Source organism: Balaenoptera acutorostrata, chromosome 16 (assembly GCF_949987535.1).
Source record: "Balaenoptera acutorostrata chromosome 16, mBalAcu1.1, whole genome shotgun sequence".
Lineage (NCBI taxonomy): Eukaryota > Metazoa > Chordata > Mammalia > Artiodactyla > Balaenopteridae > Balaenoptera > Balaenoptera acutorostrata.
The window spans coordinates 58,449,427-58,474,219 of record NC_080079.1 but is presented as its reverse complement, the minus strand read 5'-3'; the positions used below and the strand labels follow the sequence as shown (position 1 = coordinate 58,474,219).

Below are 24,793 nucleotides of genomic sequence, written 5' to 3'. Positions count from 1 at the left end.
TTCACAGAGTTGTGCAACCAGCAGCACCATCAATTTTAGAACATTTTCATCACCTCAAAAAAGAAACCCTAGGGACTTCCCCACTGGCACAGGGGTTAAGAATCCGCCTGCCAATGCAGGGGACACGGGTTCCATCCCTGGTCCGGGAAGATCCCACATGCCACGGAGCAACTAAGCCCATGCACCACAACTACTGAGCCTGCGGTCTAGAGCCCATGCTCCACAACAAGAGAAGCCACTGCAAAGAGAAGCCCACGCACTGCAACGAAGAGTAACCCCCACTCGACACAACCAGAGAAAGCCCTCACACAGAAGACCCAACGCAACCAAAAATAAAATAAATAAAAATTTAAAAATAAACATTAAAAAGTAAATAAAATAAAAATAAAACAGCTGAAATTTATTTAAAAAAAAAAAAAGAAATCCTGCATCCTTTAGCTATCAATTCCCAATCTTCCCACTCTGCAAGGCCTAAAGCAAACATTAACCTATCCTCTGTCTCTATATATTTGCCTATTCTGGACTTTCATATAAATGAAGTCATATAATATGTGGCCTTTTGTGACTGGCTTCTTTCACTTAGCACAGTGTTTTCAAGGTTCATCCATTTTGTGGCATGTATCAGTACTTCATTCCTTTTTATGGCCAAATAATATTCCACTGCATGGATATACCATATTATGTTAATGCAATTGTCCATTGAAGGACATTTAGGTTGTTCCCACATTTTGGCTATTATGAATAATACTGCTATAAACATTCAGGTACAAGTTTTACATAAGCATATATTTTCATTTCTTTTGGGTATATACCTAGGAGTGGAATAGCCATGTCTTATGGCAACTCCATGTTTAACTTTTTGAAGAATTGCCAGACTGCCTTCCAAAGCTACTGCATCATTTTACATTCCCATCAGCAATTTACAAAGGTTGCAGTTTGTCCACATCTTTGCCCTTGCCAACACTTGTTATGAGCTATCTTTTTTATTACAGCCATACTAGTATGTGTGAAGTGGTACTTCATTGTGGTTTTGATTTGCAATTCCCTGATGACAAATGTGTTAATGAATATCCATCCTTTGCTCCAATTTTTCATTGGGTTGTATTTTATTACTGAGTTGTAAGAGTTCATTATGTGCTCTAGATACAAGTCTCATCAGATATACGATATGCAAATGTATTCTCCCATTCTATGTGTTGTCTTTTCACTTCTTGGTAGTGTCTTTTGAAACCCAAAGTTTTAAATTTTAATCAGGTTCAATTTATCTATATTTTTCTTTTGTTGCTATGCTTTTGGTATCATACCTAAGAATTAACTGCCAAATCTATGCCACAAATGTTGACCCCTATGTTTTCTCCTAAAGGTTTAATAGTTTCTGCTCTTACATTAGGTCTTTGATCCCTTTTGAGTTAATATTGTATATGATGTAAGGTAAGGGTCAAACAAACTTCATTCTTTTACAAATGGCTATCCAGTTGTCCCAGCACCTTTTTAAAAAAAATACTACTCTTTCCCCATTGAGTAATTTTGGCACCCTTATTAAAAAATCAATCAACTACAGATGCATGGGTTTATTTCTGAACTCTCAATTCTATTCTGTTCATCTATATGTCCAGAATGGCTTCTTAAAAGCAGAAATCACATGATTCATCTCTCAGTAAACAGCTCAGCCCCCATCACAAATCACTCTCTATTGCCAAGGTTCTTACCCAGGGGCTACAGAGTCCCAAGAAGTCCTTGAATAATATTTAGGAAGTCCATGAACTTGGATGAGAAAAATTACATCTTTACTTTTATGAACCTCTAACTCAAATTTGCCATTTCCGTGTGTGTGTGTGTGTGTGTGTGTGTGTGTGTGTGTATAAAAGTGAATGACAAACTAGAAGAGTATTAATGATACTTCTAACTTTGTTATCAATAAAAAATCCCAGATAGTTACATATATGATTATAACAGAGGCAGATATCTCAAAATGTCATTTACATGAATCCTACTTTAAAATTATAGGGGTGTATTAGAACTGTTGCTCTTGGTCTTGATAATGCACTAATCAAGAAGCACACATCCTCAATAATGAATTTGTTTTTATATTCTGATAACTGTATTTCAATATAACTGGTTTTCTTGTAATCCAATGTTTTTATATTATGCATTTATAAATATTGTGAAAGGTGGGGTCATAGTCTTCACAAGACCACCAAAGGAGTCCTCAGCACGAAAAAAGCTAAGAAACCTTGATTTTCCGATCACCAGTTTTATTTTTTCCCAGCAATGATCATCAACTTATTTATTTATTTGTCGACGTGTTTATTGCCCGTTTCCCTCTGACACTACAATCGGTAAGTGCCCAGTGCTTAATGTAGTGCCTGGCACATAATACCCATTCAATAAATATTTCTTGAGTTAATTACTGAATCATCAGTCATTTTCTAAACAAGAGTGAAATCATCATCTTAATGAAAATAAAAATTACTGATACCAAGTTAGTGATGTATAATTCATACTGAAAATAATTTCACATTTATATTATCATCATCAGATTTAATAAGTGCCAGTATGTCCTGTGTCCTGTAGTACGTGCTTTATGTGCAGTATCTCATTTACTGTTCTCAGAACTAAGGAGCAGGAATGATTATTATCCATATTTAGAGTTGTGGAAACAAAGGCTCAGAGAAGTTAATTTTTTCCCAAGGTCACACAGCTAGTAAGTGACAGAGTCAGGATTTGTAACCAGGTCTACCTGCCTCCAGAGTATCAGTTGTTTTACTACAACAAAACACTTCTAGGGGGAAAAAATGGGAATTACAGAGAAAGAGAGGAGGATTTTTCTTATTGTCCAATTGAGAAAGCTGAAATCCTGTGAAGTTAAGAAATATGTCCTAGGATGTAGAGTTCAGCAGACATTTCCAGTAAAATGTTCTTTCCACTGTCCTGTTGATGAGCCACAGCAGAAAAACCCCTTAGCAAAAATACAGCAAAACTATTGGATTGCCTCACATGAGAGGATAAATATTTGAAAAGGTTTATTTTGCAAGCACAATTAATACTAATAGGCATTAACTGAAGTCTGTTCTTTGCTTTCCTGGGGTCCAGTTTGTTTCTCTAATTATTAGGGCTCGGCCTCATTCGGGACATTAAGCACTTCATTAAGCTGAAATCCAAGTTAATTTGATTGCACAATTACAAACCGTCCCTGGCTGGAGATTGTCTCATTTGTCAGGTGGCAAGCAGGCAGCGTGGCCTGATGATACACCGGATCTGCATTTTATCCCCAGCTTGAGGCCTCAGTGTTTTCTGGTTTTGACCTCATCAAGCCTTACAGTAGTAGGGAAGTTAAACTGAAGCAGGGAGACAGATGTTTTCCTTACCAAAGCTGCCAAGGGCACCTGGAGACCCATCCATTGGGTCTGCAAAGGAACAGGGCACAGGAAGACTCCTGGTCGCTTTGAGATGGCAGCAAATGGGGTGAAAACAGAGGTCCACTGCGCCCCGGGCAGCTCGGTCACGTGGGGAGCATGCATCCAGCAGCCCCCTTCCTGGCCCCTGTGCCCAGTTTCATTTTACCAGCTGCAGGCTCACCTGACAAGTTATTCAGCTTGGGTGTACACGGGGACCGAGGGGACAGATAATCACATTCAATGGTGATTTTGCTGACATTAACAGACCGGGGAAACACCACATTTTCTAAAGTGGTATTTCCCTCTCCTCTACTATTCATGCGTGTGATCGAAAGACCCACCCCCAGTCTTCTCCAAGAGAGACCCCTCCTCCAGCCAGCGCAGTCCCCCCATTGACTCTGCTGTAAAGATGCTAGCCTTGCCCAAGAGAAGTCTGCCCTCGGCCCTCAGCTGCTGGGAGGCATTCTCTCAGTCCTTGGGATGTCATGTCTGAACAAAGTCTTTGCCTGGGGGGTCTTGGGTCAGCCAGGTGGTAACAATAAGATTGGGAGCAGGGGGAGGGTGGTAAACCACACAAGAAATTCCAACAGTGTGATATACGTGGAAGCTTTTGGGTCACGTGGAATCTGTCAAGCTCCAAAGTGGCTGAAGAGTAAGGTCGGCCACGTGAGCAGTCACCCAGGTTTATGTGATTGAGTCCCAGTAAAAACTCCGAGGTTCAGTGAGCTTCCCAGGTTTGCAAAATTCCTCATACGCTGTTATACATCAGTGCTGGAAAAGTGCCACTGTCATGACTCCAAAGGGAGAGAACAGTGTGGAAGCTCTGTGCTTGGTATTTCCCTGTGTCTGCCCTGTGCATCTCTTCCCTTGGCTGATTTCTTTTTTTTTCACTTTTTTTTTTTTTTAACATCTTTACTGGAGTATAATTGCTTTACAGCGTTGTATTAGTCTCTGCTGTACAACAAAGTGAATCAGCTATATGCATACATATATCCCCATATCCCCTCCCTCTTGCGACTCCCTTCCACCCTCCTTACCCCACCCCTCTAGGTGGTCGCAAAGCACCGAGCTGATCTCCCTGTGCTATGTGGCTGCTTCCCACTAGCTATCTATTTTACATTTGGTAGCGTATATATACGTCCATGCCACTCTCTCACTTCGTCCCAGCTTACCCTTCCCCCTCCCCGTGTCCTCAAGTCCATTCTCTACATCTGTGTCTTTATTCCTGTCCTGCCCCTATGTTCATCAGAACGATTTTTTTTTAGACTCCATATATAGAAAGAGAAAAACAAATACCGTATGCTAACACATATACTTGGCTGATTTTAATCTGTATCCTTTCCTTGTAGTAAACTGGTTGTGAGCATAACAGCTTTCAATGAGTTCTGTGGTCCTTCTAACAAATTATCAAAGCTGGGGGTGGTTTGGCGAGCTCCCTGAACCTGCAGTTGGTGTCAGAAGTGAATGGTCTTGTGGACTGTTTACCCTCTCCCCTTCTTCTGTATTATCTAAGTTCCACCCATGCCTGGGGACCCAGACCTAGTCTCCCTTCCTCTCTGAAGATGCCCTAAATTACTGCAGCCCAGAAAGCATGCCCTCTTCTGGACTCAAAGCTTGTGCTTCTCAAACTGCTTTTTAGCAAAACCCACAGGAAGAAATAAACCTTACATCACAAACCAGTACACACTTATGTTTACACAGTATATAGAGATCTGTATATATTACTGAAAGAAAAGTTTCACATAATCACATTGACCTTCCAGAGCAATATTTTTATCTAAGGCTGTTCAATCTCCCTTTTTTAAAGATGACTGCTGTGGCCCACTCTAATGCTTTTACAAAGCAGTAACGAGTTGAGACTTGCAGTTTTAAGACACTCAGGTCTTGCCCACTACCTTGATAATTAATCACGTCACTGCTTTGCAATACATCTTGGGTTTTTTTGTCCCCTTAACTTTAATGTGTTCACATCGTGTCTCTATTTAAAGACCTGATTTAAAGTTTCAAAACAAACCTCAAAAGGACAATAACAATCATATCTAATGCTTTTTTGGCCACTTTCATGCTGGGTAGTATACTAAGAGCTTTTACATGCATCACCTAATTCTCACCACACACTGCTCCAAGGAAGGCACAAGCATCATCCCTCATCACCATTTTCACCCTACTGCACAAAGCTGGGAGAGGTTAACCAGCTTACCCAAGGACACACAGCACTAAAGTGGTAGAGCAGGATTAAGTCCATGAAGGTCTGATTCCAGAGCCTGCTGCTAACCACTGGGCAGCACTGCCTTTCCTTTCCACCCATTCTCATTCCCAGCCAGAGCCCCCCAGCCGACCTCCCTGCCCCTCAGTGGACGGGGTATCGACAACACACATGAATGTACAATCCTGGCCCAGGCAGCTCTGGGAGGAGGGAGCTGGCAAAAGTCTCCTCTTCACTCAATGCTCTTTCCAAGCAAGGGTCAGTGACCTTCTGCCTGCACGCAGCCCTCTCAAGCCTGTCTGTCAGGGTTCCCCCCTCATTCATCTCTGGGGAATCTCCGTCTTCCAGAATGCCTGTCACCCCTGCCTGCTTCTCCCCATCCTGCCTTCACTGCACCAATTAAACTGTCACAGTCGACCGGCTTGGAGACAGGTGAGGGCAGCAAGAAATCTAAAGGAGGCAGGGAATTAAGGGGAGATGGGGCTTCTCTCAGAAGCCACTCTTCTGTTTTCTGTCAAACTGGTCTGAAGGCTGGTCAGATGCACCCACAATGGTCCCCAGCGACTCTCCAGGGGTGGGGAAGAGTCACAGCCTTGAGGAGAGGTGGCAGCTGCTTTTTGCATCTGTTTGGGCACCCCAACGATGCCCAGGTCCTGGTGCTCCAGAGCTGGGTCTCAGAAGGAGTGGTTTTGGCTGGAGATTATTTGCATCCCTGACTCACAGATCAAGGAGGAAAATTTCCCCTAAAAACAGGTGCTTACCCACAATGTATGAGAGATGCAGAAAACAAAGAGTATTTAGGCTCTGCCCTATAGACCCATCCCACTTTACATACTGCTTTCCGTGTTGCCTGGTATTAAAGGAATAGCTGGGGGGTCTAGGGCCTCCCTTCCCTAGTCTCATTAGCATTGCCCCTACATTTTCAAGATTTTGAAAGCAGTGGGGGAAAGGGTATGACGCAAGAAGGGATATCCACTGCAGAGAAACTCACACTGAGACGTGTTTTGTACGGCAGAAGGGGAGAGGATTCCCCATCAATCTCCGCTTAATCTTTGGCTATGAAGACTGCCCTCTGTCTGCCACTTGATCTTAATGGCACAAGAAACAGTAATGAGTGAGCAGAGGAGCCAAGGATCATCTACAGAGCAGAGATCCTTAGCTTAGGGTTCATGGACCAACTCGAGGGTCCCTGGCAGGCAAAAATTCCTATAGCGCTCATCAAATCCCCAAAAAGGTGCTTGACCCACAGAAGAACCACCACCATCGTACACAGTAATCTACACACAGTGCTTTCTATCATTTTACTTGCCGTAGCTCCCAACTGTTACTCATTCGTCCTCCTCCAAGCATACGTACACGCATGCATGAGACACAGAGCCCCCACGTGCCCCCTCCTTGCCTACCCCCCAGCCTCACCACGTACTTGATAACAGACTGTGCTCGAAGGCACAGCCAGGCCGCATGGCTGCCCAGAGCACTTCTCAATTATTAATGCCGCTCTTTACAGACCTTGCCTCATTATTCCTGTTCATGCTATTATGAAGAGGGCAAACTCCTTAATGCACTCCTTGCCCACTCGCTCCCGCTGCTAGAGCAAAAAGCACAATGTGCCAGGTGGAGTCATCCAATAGCCTCATGTTCTTCACCCTTCTCTCCATACGGACTCCGCAGTTCCCTCTAGGGCATCAAGATCAAGTGCATCTCAAACTGGGCTGTGGGTTCACTTTCTGCATTTTCTGAGGGGGCTGGGAGGACGAGGTAAAAACACCAGCTCTCAAAGCAAGAAACGGGGACTCTGTCTGAATAGGAGGTCTGCATGACTAGGAACATGGGTAGAATATCTTTGTTGAGAAGGACAAATGCCTTACTGTAGATTCCAACATCTAATAGGTAGACCACCCTGGAGCCCTACCTATGGTTTCCTCCTGAGAGAATCATGATCAGTGAAAGGTAGTATGAGTTTTTTTCCATTTGGACACCAGACTGATGAAGCAGCTCTACTAGAATCAGGGTTATCATAATGGAATGGTCATCTCTTTTCCAGCTCTGAGAATATCTGAGCTCTGGGTTCTATATTGAAGCAGAGCCTAATGCTATCCTAAAATTAACTGCCAAGTTTCCATGTAAAAAGTGAAAAGTCAGGAGATAGCGATATGGCTCAGACTTGAGACCATATCTGGGAAGAAAGGTCCAGAGATGCTTTCGATTTTGTTTTTGAAGGGGTCATAACATGAGAGTTTCATCAGTTGACCCGAACACTCAGCAAATTGGAAACTTTAAGGGTGATGAAACTACAGCCAGGGTTTATCTATGTTAACCCATGCTTTCATACCCACATATGTTAGAAATTAAACCAAGGTTCATGCAATGTGCCCATTTAGCCGAGCAAGTCAGAAAATAGTCTCGAGCAATGATCAACACTGACACGCTTAGTATAATCAACTCTGTTTTGGTCAAGTTAATACACTAGTAGAACAGACAGATTTGGGCCTCTTTTCTTATAAAGAATCTGACAATTTAAGGGGGTTATGTTCACTTCCATTTATGTCCTGGAAAATACACTCTCGTGACTCAGCAACCATGTTTAAAAAACTCTTGCAGTTCTTAAATAAACAGAGTGTATGTTTATGAGGCCCTAATGACGTTATTTTCAGGGATGATGTAGAGTTAGTGATATGCGGCTTTGGGGATTTACAGTAAGTTGTGGGTGATTTATTGCTGTGACATACAGTATTTGCCTAGAGAAAGGTGGACATTCACTTTTGCAGCGTTGGAAGACGTGTTAAATGGGAAACAAGCTGGGGCATGTGGAGACCAAGGACTCCTCACCATGGAGAGAGAAGGGCCCCTTTTTGGGAGACAGAGGTCCAAGAGTTAAGAATATTTTCTGGCACTCAGGGAGCAGAGCTAATTCAAGACCAGAAAGAGAGACAGTTTAGAACAGAGACTGAAAACGGCCTACGGAGGTGTTTTGTCTGGCCCATAGAGTACTTTGAAAAGTGGTGGAGTCACGGGCAATATTTTAAAACTGAAGATTCAACGTGAAGGCCCAATTTCTTCTCTTCTCTCTGAAACGGGGGAAGATCTGCCTGTACGAGTCTGCATTTTTGCTTGGGGACAGTCAGCCGGAGCTGGGAAGTCATTTCAGGGAAGGCTCAGGCTCTCAGCTCCTCCTGGACCTCACATACCTGCTTGTCTCATTTCTAACATCTGCCCACCCCTTTCTACTTGAGCTTGCAAACCTCAGTGCAGGAAATGGTCTTTTTTACCATGGTACTTTCAGTGAACAGACCTCTTACACTGGCAAGACTCATTTTCAGATATAAGAATGGACAAAGCACATGTGTCTCCAAAATGCAACAGGAAAGCAAGATTATTAGGTTTTCTTTTAAAAACTGACATATCCACGGGTGCCATTTTTGATTAAATGATGGGCTGCTGACGTTAGTATTTCCCAAAGCCAAGTCATAAGACGTGGTTTGAAATGGAATGTTTAGTTTTGTTTTCTCATCTGAAACAATTAGATGACACTGGGAGGGGTGTGGTAAGAGGCGTCTGTCTCTGGGCATGTTTTCTTATCTGTGAAAATTTCCAGACGGCTGGGGCTGACAGGAAGGGAGGAAAAAGAGCCAACTTCTCCATCAGGCACCGCAGACCCAAGGCCAAGGGCCCACCACACTTCCAGCCAACCACAAAAATGGCTGAATTCCAATTTCTTTAAAACCAGAAGAAAACAATAAATATAACAATGAATAGGTCATAATGACTCTAGCCTGGATTATACTCACCTTTATAGGAACACAGCAGTAAAACATAACTTTTAATATTCTTTTTGGAGAAAGAGACCCAAGAAGGCAAAAGTACCTAGAGCCCACGAAAATCACCGTGCAGCCCTCCAGGCAAATGCTGGTCTCCAGGCCAGCATCTCGGGTTGAGCCGTGGCGGGTTTGCCCATAGCATGACCTCACTTTTAGCCAGGACTGTCATCCCCCCACGCCCCTGGATGCTCTGCACGTGGCAAATTCATAAATGAGGCCCCTGTAAGGCACATTACACCCTGACCTCAGTTTCAAAAAGACAGAGCAGCTGCCTTTCAGCCAGCCACTTCTGGAAAGTGTCCAAAGGTTTTCATCATGTGCAACTGGAGAATAGGTATTACCACCACTAAAGACAGTTTGCTTTTCTGATTCTGTTATGCCATTCTGAAAGCATTCTCAGTCCTTAATCTCGGTGGCCAACTTCAAGGCAGGGCTTCTCTGGACTCAGCACAGACTGAAAACAAAATCCAAGAGGCCAAAGTGCATGCCATAATGAGAGCCCCTCCTATGGATTCCTAAAGGTTGTGGGGGGAGACTGAGTTTTCTGTCTCCTCAACTCAAAATCTCCCCAGGGCCAAAACACTCTATAAGATCCAGCGATCTTTTCAGCTTCTGAACCTCCAGCACTTTTTGTTAGCAAAGCTCATATTAGAAATGGATGATATATAGCCTAGTGATACCTCACTTGTTATCTTGTTTTGTTACCTCATTTTTATGGCTGGACTTCCTGAATCTTGTGAAAATATACATAATTTAAACATCTTGATGGAAAAAGAATCTAGCCTTATACATAGTATTTGAAATCCCCTAATACCTAGAAAAATGTCTCACACAGAGTCTGTACTTAACATACATCTATTACTTTATTGATACCTTTAAGGTACATGGCTCTCAGCCCCATCTCTGTTATTATGATGAGACTGGTGGCCAATCCTCCCATGCTACGCTTTCCCATCCATTTATAGGTGGGACAGGATTGTCCCCTACGTACACGCATGCATGCACACACACACAAACATACACATGCCCTTCTCCCAAATGCTGGGAGCAGTGACATGTACATCCAGAAAGTCCCAAGGGCATCCTTACTGCAATGGATTCTATTTTTACAACACAAATAACTCATCACTGACCAGGGTCTCCCCAAAGCTTTAATTTGTCAGGCTGTCAGGAAGAAGGACAAGAGGAATAAAAGCAAAGGCAGAGGTCACGTCTGTGTGCAGCCCACAAACCCCGTGATGAAGCTGTACCAGTCAGCACCACACCCCAGCATGACCATGGCTGTGTTAAGCATGAGTTCTGTCCCTGAGTTTGGATTAAACCATTCTGAGCTCTAACCTTTCCCTCCAGCTGGCTTCCGTACTGATCTCTTGGCAGTTTCTGAATGCATGTCTGGCTGTGGCTTTAGGTAAAGGACCAGAGCTGCGCAATGGGGAGAAGATCCAGCCCTCTGGTGGTATACACACATGTTAATTGCAGAAGACACAAATAGCTAACTGGGTCTTAAAGGGAATGCATCTTCTTCATCTGCCCTGAAACAATCATTCTTTATAAAGAAAAAAAAAAAGGCAGAGGGCTGAGAGAGTGTCAGATAATCCAAGGGTTTCTTTTTAAATTCTAGAGAGTGGTGAAAAGAGAAGAAATAATTCATTCTAATTTTGGAGGGTAGAGTAAGATATGGATTTATAGAAATAGTTATCAGATAGTGTTTTCATAGGAGAAACAAATGAGCAGTGGGGCAAAATGTCCTCAAAAGTTATGTGTAACAAATTCCAAACAGGCCAGACCAATGCATTCAGCCTGGTCAACCTTCCACAACAGAGCTGAACTCTTACTTCCCCTCTGAAATAGTACAGGAAAAAAAAAAGAAAGAAAGAAAGAAAAGCAGGACCACAAAATCAAGAAATTCAAAGCCTCTTGCCAATGGGGAATGAAATAAACTAATCTCCCAAGCACCCACCTGGCTGGGTTTGGTCTTTTCCACCTGGGATTATCTTTGTTCTTTTCCATGTCCCTAAAGTTTCCCCCAAGATAACAGCCTAAAACTCCAGAATTGCGTAAAAGGTCATTATTGGCATTGCTAGTCAATGGATAATATTCACTATCACATCTTTATTCATTTTTTATTTAATAGAAAGAAACCAAAAGATCAAGTAGAGAAGGGACTGGACTGGGGAGGAAGAGCTCTGACTTCTGGCTCTAGCTCAGCCCCTGGCTGGTTGAGTGACCTTGAGAAGGTCACTCAGCCCTCACTCGGCAGGAGAGGACGCTGAGGGGCAGGGAACAGTGTTACCGGCTGGACTCTGAAGCCTCTTCAAGTTCGAGCGTTTTATTCTAACGTTGTCTTTTGCAGTAAGCCTGGAAGGTCTAGCTCCATCTTCCTTCCCGCTCCTAACAGCCCTTGATTTTTGCCTCAGGAAACGCCAAAGATGAGCAGTTCCCTTGATGCTTCTAAGTGCGGTCGCATGCGGAGCCTCTGTGTCTCCCTCAAAGTGAGACGTGAGTACGGAAGCCGAGACCACTGCACAGCGTGGAAGACGGAAGGAACAAGAGTGCTTATCCCCTTGGCACACCCGTCTTCTCTACCAGGTTTACAGCCCACTGATGAAAGAAGGGCCATTTGCAAAACCAGATGAGGTAGGATGGTTGAGTTCGGGTTGCTCCCATGCCTGAGAATCTAGGGTTGCCATTCAAGGTTAAATTCTGAAAGGGGACAGGACTTCCCATTGGGAGTTATTTACAGCCTCTTTGCCCCGAAGGCGTCTCCTCTTCCCCCAGCCTGCAGTGGGCTCGCCTCCTCCACCATCTGACATGCCATTCTTTCAACAGCTGCTGGCTCTCCTGTCGTGCTCCCTTCACAGATGTGCAGTGCTGTTCTGAACATCCCGCCCTTGAACTTTCCCTACCCATAATTTTCCAAACCAAAGCCTGGCAGTAAAAATGTCAGTGAGGGATGGAGAAAATTGGGGGGAGTATTTAAAAAGGAAAAAGAAAGAATAGGGAGATGCTTTACACACACAGCGATTTGTGTTGACTTCCTCAACAAAGGTTAAATGCATGCCACGACTTCTCAAAAAGGGCATAAAGGCGGAGAGCTGGAGCAGGTTTCTCAGAACACTACCAGAAAGATCAGGTTCCATAAAGGAACTGGGTCCAGAATAAAATGGTGAGCTTCCTTCTCGATGCCACGGGCTGCCCAGCTGTTCCTGCTATGGGGCAGGGGGTGTGCCAATGGTGACAGTGAAAGTAGCATTCACAGTGCTTTACAGGTTACAATGCACTATCGTGGAAGTAACCTACACTGTCCTCACAGCTCTGCCAGGTGCCCACTACGAGGTCAACACCTGTGTGCACTGTGGGTAATAACAAGACTGGAGGTGGAGGCTGGATATCTTACATGGTTTCAAAGACCTCCAAAGAAACCTCCTTGGGATCAAATTTTCCTAAAGTCCACGGGTTTGATATGCACACAATGCACTAACTCTGTAAGCACACAATGCAAAACTATAACAAATTAACTATACCCTGCAACTCTCTAAAGAGATAAAAGAAACTAATGGGGACGCAGAGCCTCTCTGGTTATCTACTTTAGTCTGCCAAATAACTGGCTCAGAGACCTAGGTAAGGATGGGGAGGGCAAAGGGACTTTCCACCAGGAAAGAATCCCGTAAGTCGGAGGGGTCCTTAAGACATGATCAACTTTCCCTGTTCTTTGCTAACTTGACCTTAGTCCAACACAAATGCTGCCACTCCACTGAGATGAAAGGGAAGAGAGTATTTTTTGAGCCACAGTTTAGGAAGAAATGAATCAAGGCCCAAACAGACATGAGACAGCACATGGCCCACACACCCCACGTCCCAGTGAGAAGGCTCACAGGACCCTCGTGAGCACAGCTGCCTTGCAGACTTGGCCCCAAAGGTGCGAAATGGGGAGATGAAGAACAAATGAGAAAACAAGACAGATGAATTGGCAGGATGAGGCTACGTGACCTCCCTTGAAACATCTCACTGAACCCACGTAGTCACTTCCACATCTGGAATTTTACTTCCTGACTTGGAAGAGAGGTGCCTTCAGACACATGGATTCAAATCCTGGCTCCACGACTTACTAGCTGCGTGGTTTTGGGCAAATGTTGCAGTTTCATGTGTAAAGTGGGAAAGGTCGTAGTACCCACCTTATCAAGTTGCTAGGAGAATTTAATGAGACTGCACATATAATTCATTTTAAAGTGCTTAGCGCTATACCTTGACACAGCACAGGATCAGTGAACGTTCTTCCCTCCACCGCCCGGCCCTCTCTTCCCTTTTAAGGAGAATTTCTAGGCAAAGGGATTAGAGCCTGGCTGTGTGAAGATTTGGGCAGGTAAAATGGTGGGGTAACTAGCCAGTTCTGTTAAAGCTCTTGGTATCCCATTACATCAATGATGCCCACGTTATTTTTAGAGACTATGAAAACAATCTGGTCAATTTCTACTGCAATCTTAAAGATAGTTTTCTTTAACCACAGCCAACCTCAAGCAATTTGACCATGTGGAAAATATTCAGCATGATCACACTGAAGCTGTCTCGAATGAATGGATGAATGGATGGATATAAAATGAATGAATCACTGAGTACAAATGTAAAATTCTAACGACTGGGGGAAGGCCCCTTTCACATCGCAACACCACTGTTAGCCTGGAATCTGGTCCAAATTTTGGATGCTCTCCAAAATTTGTGCTGCTTTTCCCTTCCCCTTCCTAATGTGCATACCCCCCAAAACAGCACTGCTGATACCAGAAGCCGAGAGCAAAGACCAGTGAAGTCAGCAGGTGCCCCCACTGTGTACCAGCCATTGTGGAGCAGATAAAGTCATTAAGGAAAAATTTAACAGTGTATAACCTTTCAGCTTTACTCCGCTCACAGCAGGTAGCATGCCTTTTAGAGACACAAGCCAGCACTGAAGTCACCAGTGAGCAGAACTTGACCTTCATTTTCCGTGTGTGCAACGTTAAATATTCATAATCCACTGAACTGCAGCATAAGAAGTGGTGGAGTTTAAACATGAATCAAAGGGATAAATATCTTCACACAGGTGAGTCATCCTTTCCAAGAATACCCCTGGAAAAAATGCAAATACCCAGGGCCCTGAGCCTCTACCTCTTCCAAAGTTCTTCCCTTGAAATTCTAGAAGCAGCAGGAACTGATGCATTATGCAGTCCATGAATCCTGCCCTCACACTGACATCTTTGGGTCTTTTTTCTTTTTTTGCTTTATCTATTAGAGAAGAATTACTGATCCTATGTCAAAGGGAGGAAATAGACAGGGATGGGACCAGCAACGGTGACATTATCACCCACGGGGCGTCTCGGGGCACTTCTGACTTCGTTGTACAATTTTTAAAAAATCTTTGCTTCACAGAAGATCAGAGTATGTGGGAGTAAAGGGGGGGGGGTGTAGGTATCAAGAGACGTCAAAATTAGAAGTTGGAGTGCCTTAAATTGGGCACCTTTAAAAAAGAATGAAAGTTAAGAGGGTAAATCCTAGGAGTGCTCATCACAAGGAAAAAAAATGTTTTTTCTTTTTCTTTAATTTTGTATCTATATGAGATGCTGGGCGCTCACTAAACTTATTGGGGTCATCATTTCATGATGTACGTAAGTCAAATCACTATGCTGTACACCTTAACTTATACAGTGCTGTATGTCAATCGTATCTCAATAAAACTGGAAGGAAAAAAAGAAGGAAAAAGAACTGGAGTTTTTTGGGATAGTATCTGCCTCATGTAGCCATTTAATGTCTTTGGGGGGGATGGAACTACTGTGTGTGGTGGGCTTAATGCTTCTCTGTGTCTGTTAAGGAATTGACATCTGTGTCCATCCAAAGACTGGGTGGAACATCTCCCTCTGCTTGGGTGTTTCTAGAAAGTCTACTGCTGCGATGATGAAGCATAATGTTAACATAGTTTCATGGAATTCTCTTTGGCTTTCCAATCTAGGAGCTCTGAGCACAATCTGTCTCGGCCAGATAGTAATCACTTGAGGCTGCACAAGTGATTCTTCTGTGGCGACCACTCTAAGAAAATTAGACCCAAAGAAGGGCTTCCCAAACCCTTGAAGGTAAAAGACCTACTCAGGGATCCATCTTGACTTAACAATGGAAAAGGAAAGAAGTTTGGGAGAAGAAGTCTTTGGAAATGACTTACCTGCTGCCTCTTGATGGTGAAATAAGCTTTGAAAGGTTAAGAAGATCATAAACCCACCAATTTTGACATTTATCTGAACTGCCTGTCTACTCATATAACCTGCATTGGCCTGCCCTGACAGTGAGTTAGCAGAGCCGACCAACAGAGCCTGTTTTCTATATTAATGTGCGTTCCTTGCACTATTTAAAGGGCTAGGTCAGAGAGCCTCACATCTTGAACTTGTGCTGCTGGGGCATTCCCCACCATTTTGGTTAAAACTCACCGAGACAAGCCATTTCATGGACCATGTCTGCCCAATTAGGTTCACACAAGGGAAAGTCTATGCACTGTCTTTTGATTTATTTATTTGAAGAGTATAAATACTAACTAAAACTCATCTGAAGAATACTAGGTACTTTTTCCCAGGGTGATGATTTAGCATAACTTCCAAGAGACGTCTGAAGCTCTCTTTCCAAGATGCCCAGATGGCTAGCCAAACCACGAGTGTGTAAAACCGGTGACAGTTCTGAATGAAAGGGAGGGATGAATTTTAAGAATTTACATTCTGCTTTCTTACCCGCTTTTCATTTGCATCTTATATGTGGATAGAACTTCTTATCTTGTTTACTAGGCTTGATTATAATTTATCTAATGGGCTCTTTTTTCATTCCTGGGAATGAATCTATGGCTTATCGTGGAGGTAACTTTTAGATTCTACTTTAATTCATCCCCTTACTTACACAGTAAGCATCCTTACTGGCTTTCCCCAGGAAGATAGTAGACCCTTGGTATTGACTATGCTGATGAGTTCCCCCATAGGACAAACTCCTGGGGTTTGACCTCAGAACCCAATGTAGTAATTCCAATGAAAAGTAGAAAGGGCTACACAAATAAATATAAGATCTTCTTATAAACAAAAAAGCTCACTATGCCAAACCACTCAGTTTAGTGACAGAGAAGAAAGACTGAGGTTAGGATGAGGCTAAAATAGTCCCCAGGGAGAGTGAAGACAGTCTTGGTTCTAAGATTCTTGGCATTTTTGCTGGGAAAAGCTGAGCACAGGACCGAAGGTCCATCCTTAGAATAGACTCTTTGCAAGTCCATAAAAGAAACCAGAACCAGAGAGGGTTCCCAGTACTGGCTTTCCCAGGCTCAGCAGAATCATAACTAAATCCAAAGGACACTGAAGTGGTGCAGGGCATCCAGGGAAGAGGGTGTTGCCTTGGGAGATTCTATTCCTTTCCCTCCTTTCATGTGGAGCTGAGAACACCAAAATCTACAGAGCAAAAGACCACCCCACAGTAGAGACTGTAAAAAAAGGACACAATTCAAATCCATCTTACAAGAGCATTTTATTTCTGAGAAATACAGAGGAGCAAAAAGGAAGAGACAAGGAAAGAAGGCGCCAAGGCATCTGTCCTTCTGGCCGATCACCACACTCACCTCCACGTGAGGGTCTGCCTGCTGGGGCTCACAGACTACATGCCGGAAACTACCTTCTGAGCCCCGGCACAGAAGTTGGCAGGGTACGCACCCCATGACTTGTGAGAATACTCCTTACCCCTGGGGAGAAAATGCAGAAGTAAGACCAGGAGCTTTAAAAGATCTTTGGTTCAATTCAAATATGATCGAGAATTATTAAGAGGAGATATTTAAATGGGGCTTACCTTCAACGACATACCAATTGGAGTTTTCCAAACTTAAAAAAACTCTTCTCTTTCTCGGCCAGGAAGAGCTGATGGAAGAGGGTGTGGAATCTCAACTCCTGGAGGACTTTTAAAGGCCCCTCCACCTGAGATGGGCAAGGGCAGCCCAGCCTCGTGCATGGGGATGGGCTGAAGGGCCGCTGATATTCTAGATGTGGCTGGTTCCCAAAGACAGGCGATGATGTTGTCTCTATTTTCCTTGGCATGATTTTGGCTCAACACCCAAATGCACAAAATCCTTTGGCTGGTGACCAGGAACTCTGAGAAATTCAGAGTTTAGGCATGCATGAAATTACTACAGAAAAAGAGCCACAGGAAAAGAACACTAAGCTCAAAATTCAGACACACCAGGCTCTGAGCCAACAGGGATACCAAGCAGGTTTCCTCAGATCAAACTCCAGCATCCAGGTGTAGCAGGGTGAGAGCTCAGGGAATCAAAAACACTCTTACAGTGGATGATGTAGGCAAAGAGCTCAAGGCATCATCCAGGTGCCAGGTGCATGTCCCCACAGCAAGGAGTCAGACCAGCTCAGCTCCAGTTTCCCAAATGCTGTCAACTTCAAGCTTGCGACAGAACATTTGGAACAAATGATGTACCGAGGGGGTGACACGTGCAGGAACCAGGGCAGAACTGGCTGCCACCTAGCAGCTCTGCTCAATGCCCCCTTCTGCCTCCTTCAAAGCCTTTTCTGTCCATGGCTCAGACGGACCCCACCCCAGGCTCACCCCAGAGCACCAGCTCACTCAGCTGGCACCCCAGGGGTCTGCACGAGTGTCCACTATAGGAAATCTCAGATGGCCATGGGCCTCTGCCTCTGGGAGTCGTCACAAACTCCTCCATCCCATCTCCTTGCCTTCACAAGTCAAGAAGCACCGGCCAGTGATGCTTCAGCTGAATATTCAGTTGGCAGGCACAAAGGCTAGCAGCAGGCTTTCTATGCTGACCTCCAATAAGAGTAGAGCTTTGGAAACCCTCACAAGAAAAGGATCCTACCACCACGGCAAGCATGGCTCAGACCCTCACCGACTGGACACCATGACTCTCTCAGAGGTTGCAAATTCACATCAGAGACCTCTTGACATCTTCAGTGCAAATACTGCACCAGGAAACAGCTATTTGAAAATCAGTAATACCCAGGGAAAAGGTTTGATGACCTCAGATTCCTCTCCCACCCTCCTAGGCCAGCATAATCAAAGTAGTCTTCCTCGTGAGAGCTTGCTTTCCCACTCAGAAAATCCGCACAGACGGCCCTGCCTTCCTCCAAAAGTCTTCCACACTCAGGAGGCTCTTGCAAAGGTTGGTGTTAAAGTAAATCAACTGATCAATGTAAAGGCTCGTGATGGTTTTAGAAATGAGGGCAAGACAACGTATTTGAGTACTCACTTTGACGAATCTATGAAGTATATTACAAGTGCACCAATGCTGAGAGCAAAGACTAAGACGACCTGCAAAAGAAGAGAAAAACACCATCAGTTAAGAGGTGAATGCTGGGAAGTTTACTTATTTACTTTTTGGACACATGCAGCTGCAGCTCGGAACATGGTGTTTTCAGGGGCCTGCTTGGCAATGTCGTCCCCTTGCTGCGCCCACATACTACCCTGCTCACGGCTCCTCACCTCGCAGTGGATAGCAGCCTCACTGCTGGCCAACAGGGGTCAGGGCAGACTTTTGTATCCCTGGGCACTGGGGTTTTATCTGGCCCTGTTATCTCAGGGTCCAGCTTCTCTGCTGCTGAAGTCAACACACCTCAGTGGGAAAAAAGCAGGTAAAAAAATTGCAGTGATACAATTTTTCATATTATATGTAACCTAGGCCCCAAAGGAACTCAGAGACAGGGACATCAATTCTTAACAGCTTTGCTCAGGTATAATTTACATACCATAAATTCACCCATTTTAAGTGTACAATTCAATCAATGACTTTGAGTAAATTTATCAAGTTGTGCAACCAGCAGTGTAATCTACTTTCAGAACATTTTCATCACCCCGGAAAAATCCCTCCTGCCCATTAACAGCTAATACCTGTTCCTACCACCGACCCTAAACAAACACTAATTTACTTTCAGTTTCTATACAAGAAATATTAATCAAAAAGCACAAATTTGGTGTCTGTATAAATGTCCATGTTTGCGTACGTATGCATATTTATGTTCATTGCATGAATGTGTGTGTGTGCATGTGGTTGTGCTACTTCTCGGGTATTCTGGAGACAGTTTAGGCGCAGGAAGCCAAATTAGGTAAGCTGATTGGCTAGGTATATGACAACGTTGTTCTTCTTTACAGTCTTCACTCAAAATTAATCACCACTGATACAAAAGACAGTTTTGGCATCTCCTTCAAAGGATACCTGCCACAGTAAAGTCCATCAAACGAATATGCAGCAGATGAGGCCGACGCTGACACTTCTGTCCTCACTCCACACTCTAATTTCTTTCTTTACTCCTTCACAGAGGAGGCTAGGAGCGCAACTAAAAGGATGTACAAAAACAGAAAAGACGCCAAGAGCCAACAATGAAGCCTGAGAACAGAAAATAAACACCGCCGTCACACATAATGCCGGGGGGCAATAAATATCTAGTAGACGTGCTAATATCCTAAAGGGGCTGCAGGGTGAAGGGTGTGAGAAGTGTCAGCCTCTTCGGCGTATCTTCAAACTGACATCCCTGTGGCATCGGCTGGTGGATAGAGGTGAATCCCGATTTATGTGACGATTAGGCATGATGGAGTCGTGTGTGTGTGTATGTGTGTGTTCACATGCACATGGGCCAAATGGGCTGATAGAAAATAAACTCTGCGTACGTATTCACTTAAAACATTACAAAATTCCATGAAGCTACATCCATTCCGTGGATGGTGGGCTACGAAGCAGACAACTGACAGTTGAAACAAGTGGATATTATAAGAGGAATATGTGGTTTCACAGCATCTGATGAATTCCCCTTACGGAAGGAAGTGTTAAAACAATACACCCCCGGGGCTGATTTTATTCTTCCATTTTGTGTTAAAAACTGAAACGGGCTCCAGCTGAATCCAAGGAAACTCCTGCAGTCTGTCAGTAATTACCCTCGGCCCAGGGCTAATCCCCCTGGCAGGCTCACCTCAGTCTCTCTCCTCACACATGCACTCATTCATTCATTCATTCATTTATTCATTCATTTCTTGCAAAGTTATACACAAAAACAAACAAAAACATCAACAGGCCTCTGCTTTTCCCTCTATTATCTGAATGAGGCAGCAAATCAAGTAGCTTAAGATTAATTTTGATCTGTGCTGCTATTTCTGAGACATAAGCAGTTAGATCCCGGCCCTGACCTCATTCTCAAAATGCTGCAAAGAGAAGGGGTGTGGCCAGATCAGAGGGGAAGGACCTCTTCTTCATTCATAAACAGCTGATGCAAGACTAATCTCTGTCAATTTGGCTCTGTGTGTGTGTATGTGCATCCGTGAGTGCAGAGCTTCTCTCAGAGCGGGCTGTGCAGGCCTAGGCCATTAAAGCTAGACAGAAGATGAGGGGAGAGGATGGGGGAAAGGGGAGGAGAGAAAGGGAAAGGAAAGGGAAAAAGTTCTTGTACACCGTATCTGCATCATTCTGAAACGGGCTCAAAAATCTAAGCTCTCCTGCAATGATGATGATTTCCCAGCATCGGAGGGGACAAAGTAGCTGACACTGATGTGTCCCAGCTGCCTCTGTGATGGGGAGTAATGTGCAGCTTATTTAAGAGAATCAGCCAGTGACAGTGGGGAGAGGCCTCTTGCTCTCCTCTTCAGATGCAAAGTCAAATATCAGCATCGCTCTGACAGGATAAGGGAGGGAGAAAAACCCAGGAGGAAGATGACTCCACAGTTCCCAGGAGCTGAAGATTCTGAGGAGTGGACTTATTCTTGGGTCCACACGTTCAGCTGGATGACTCTCAATGACGTACAGGGTGTCCGAACTGTCCCATCCTCATCCCCCACCCACCTGCCTCCAGGCACGAAATGCTCAATGGGAGGGGGGCAGGATCTGCTTCTCAGTATCGAGGCCACCATGCGTGCAGATTTTTAAACTTGCTAAATGGCTCTTTATCATTTATCAGGCTTGATTACATTGTCAACCCGGATCCAGGTGCTGCAGATAATGAATCAATCCTTTGGATTTGGCCATGAAAATACGAATCCAACAGAGATGAATCTTCTACAGGGCCCTAGCAAAGGGCTAGTTCTCTCTCATCTTGCATCTCTCATCTCTATCTCTCTGGCGAACACCCTACTGTCTGAGAATCCTACTCTAAAAATGAAAAACTTCAGTTCAACTATACAAACTGATTAGATTTTAGCCTAAGCGGTAATGGTTACATTACAGAGCACCCCAAATAATCACCTAAGTATTTCACATTTGCTATGCACAAGGCCCTAGGAAAAACAAAAGGAAGAAATCCACTTGGAGTCATAAAATATGCTCTTTTTCTGCAGTAACCCTTACACAGATGAGTCCTATGCTATTATGCAATTAGTGCTCAATTGTAGGGTACAGGTAGAGTCAATATATAGTAAGATACGGACTAGATGGGACATACATAAATGGAGGAGCTAGGGAAGGGCGGGAACGACAGAGGTTCTTATCTCAACAGCCAATTCCTTCTCAAAGTGTCCCTTCTTCCGACGTGTTATGGCTACTCTAGTATCCCTTCATTAAGGGGGAGGGCCACTGGGAATCCTTCCGTGAGCAACTACAGTCCCAGGGACCAGGGGCAATGCAGCCCAAGGGACGTGGTAAGATGAGACCAAGAAAAGAGACCGGGAAACACTCGCCCTCTAGCAGCTGAGTCGCAGAACACCCCTAACAATGACCAAGCACTTTACAAAGTACTGTCGCAAACGAGAGTGTGTGGACACAGTCTGACACAAGGGATGAGGTGAGCAGTCCCTCTCAGCACACCTTGTGCCTGTCACGAGAGCCCGGCCAGCCTTCCTAACTCTTCATAGTCTGGATTCACCAAATCACCTTGGCTACCTTGCATAGTGCTAACTGCCATATTCTTAGGTTTACTGCAAATACCCATATGCTGTGTGGTGGTACTGAGTCCTGAGTGATATTTATAGAGTGCCAGATTCCTAAAAACAAAAGCAGTTTGATAAATGTCATTGGAACAATGGTGCCCGTAAGTCATCTACTTTCAAAACTCCAAGATCAAACATGACATGTGTTTGTACAGAAGAATGCTAGGTACACAGACACACACACACACATACAGTATACTAAAAGAATGCCTGTCCCCAACACCTGACACAAGAAGTCTGATGATACGGGACTTCCCTAGCAGTCCAGTGGGAAGACTCTATGCTTCCAATGCAGGGGGCACAGGTTCCATTCCTGGTCGGGGAAACTAAGACCCACATGCTGGGCGGCCAAATAAATAAATAAATAATAAAAATTTTTAAAAGCAGGAAAATTATATAAAAATACAAGTCTGATGATACATGGTGAGCAGAGAGGAGAAAGCCACAGCCATCTTCACGATGGAAATTTGAGCAGACCCTGAAAACCTTCCAGATGTCTTGGAAAGTTCAGAAAAATGCAAAAGAGTATGGCAAAGCACAGAATATCCTCCCTCAGGTCACTGAAGCTCCCCAAGGAAAAGACAGATCCATTGATGTGATATGGAGGTGAATGAATCTGGAAAGCTGGCTCTTCAGAGATACTGCCTGTTCTAGAACCTGGTTTCAAGCTTTCGGGTTTAGGCCCAAATGCTTTCAAACCCACACATAAGGCTACATGGGCCTTCAGACATGGATTTGGAGCAGAGGGTCACAAAGGTTGCTGCCACTCAAGTCCTATCACCTGAGGAGCTTTCCTTAAAAGCCCTCACCTCACCGGGGGACCAGATCATTGAGAACTGGGGTGAGGGGGAGGCCGCATATCTCTATTTTTAATAAGCTCCTCCAGTGAATCTGATGTGTGGCCGAGAATGGGAGTCACTGAATTAAACCCATTAGAGAAAACCACTTAGCTCAAGTCAGAGATTAATTTACAAATGTCACCTTAACGATTAGCCCATTAGAACATATGTATGAGGCCTGCACACTTTGAGAATTGTGCTAGGAGTACTCTAAAAACTACAGAGAGGAGGATGAATTAATTCTCTCCTGAGCAGGTTTTACACATTCTACTCAGCTCACCGCAGAACAAATGACCCTAGTTAATGATTCTGCATTCTTGATCAGGGCCTAGCCAGCTACTGCCAGCAGCGACCCCTCAGAAAATGAACAATTTTCGATATAGGATCCCAAAGGCACATTACTTTTTTTTATTGAGGTATAATTTATACACAATAAAATTCACTATATAAAAAAAAGACATGAGGACTCCCAAGGCCAAACAATCTGGGGACGGTTTGTTTATGAGAGATAACATCATTCCAGCATCCAAATTATAATGTTTGGTCTGGCAAATTTAACAACTCTACAATCAACCTTTATTGAACTCCTCTGCTTGAGGTCCAGAGGGAGAGAGAGGGAAATAGAAAACTGAAATAGCTAAGTCAGGCCTGATCTTTGCCCTCAACTAGCATGGAATCCAGAAGTTGAAATTACTCAGGAGTCCTTGTGAATTTTATAAATGCTACACATATAAATAGACACTTCTGCAAAGTCCAAGGAAGGAGGGGGCCTAGAAGTAACACCACCGCAGTTGCAAACTCCCACAGTGGAAGAGGAAGAGGAGAATGGAAAACCAAGGAGGAGGAAGGGAGAATTCCTGATGCTCCAGGTCCGCCTGGCTGATCCAGGGAAGGGCAGACACCAGGTGCATGGGGTAGCTGGCACATGGCGGGGAGAACGCAGGACTCCAGTAGGGAGGCCCGCCTGGGTGTGAATCTCAACTCTGCCCCGATAAGCAGCATGCTCTTGAGCACATCACATAATGTCTCTGGGACTCAGTTTCCCAATCTGTGAAATGGCGGGATTAGAACAGATGCTTATCCAATGGGGACCTTGACAGGTTACTGTAGACAGTGAAAGATGAAAAATGTTTGGCTTGAAAAGGCAGAGCTCTTTTATGCCAACTGTATGCCACTTCTGCATAATTATAATTCAGCATGATGGCAATAGCGTGTGTCACTGATCTGTGTCAGAGAGGCTTGCTTCTTTCATAAAATCACAAGCGTGGACTCCATGGACACTCGGATTCAGAGTCTGCGTTTCCAGTAGCGCAGTTAGTTGCCCCTGTAGCTTTTCATCCCACAAAACTAAAAACCTAGACCCACCAGCTGCTGTCTCCTGAGTCTGTGCCTCAACTCTGCCATTGCTACAGGGCACTGAGTGGTGGTCTGACACAGCCCGCTCTCCTCCTACCTCGGTGATTCTCTAAAAAAAACCTATGTTTCTGCCAGTTTTACCCCGAGAAGCTCACAATGAGTCTCAATCTTTTCTCAAGGGAAAAGGGAGAGGATTTCTTTTTCTTCACTATATGGCAAGATTAGTAGTATGTTTTTCTCATCCCTGAACTATTAGCTGTTCTCAAT

The 24,793-nt window shown here is 44.3% G+C and overlaps 1 protein-coding gene across 15 annotated transcripts in view; it reads right to left on the bottom strand.

Moving 5' to 3' along the window:
• Window positions 1–24,793, bottom strand: part of KCNMA1 (potassium calcium-activated channel subfamily M alpha 1) — a 751,659-nt gene that overhangs the window by 352,541 nt on the left and 374,325 nt on the right. For 12 of the 15 annotated variants that reach the window (XM_057531254.1, XM_057531255.1, XM_007166550.2 and 9 more), the window contains exon 3: window positions 18,676–18,737. In XM_057531254.1, coding sequence (XP_057387237.1) covers window positions 18,676–18,737 — 62 coding nt within the window. Of the gene's footprint in view, window positions 1–16,945; window positions 17,587–18,675; window positions 18,738–24,793 lie in introns of those variants that run through there. The other 3 variants (XR_009005699.1, XM_057531259.1, XM_057531261.1) reach the window with 3 other exon arrangements.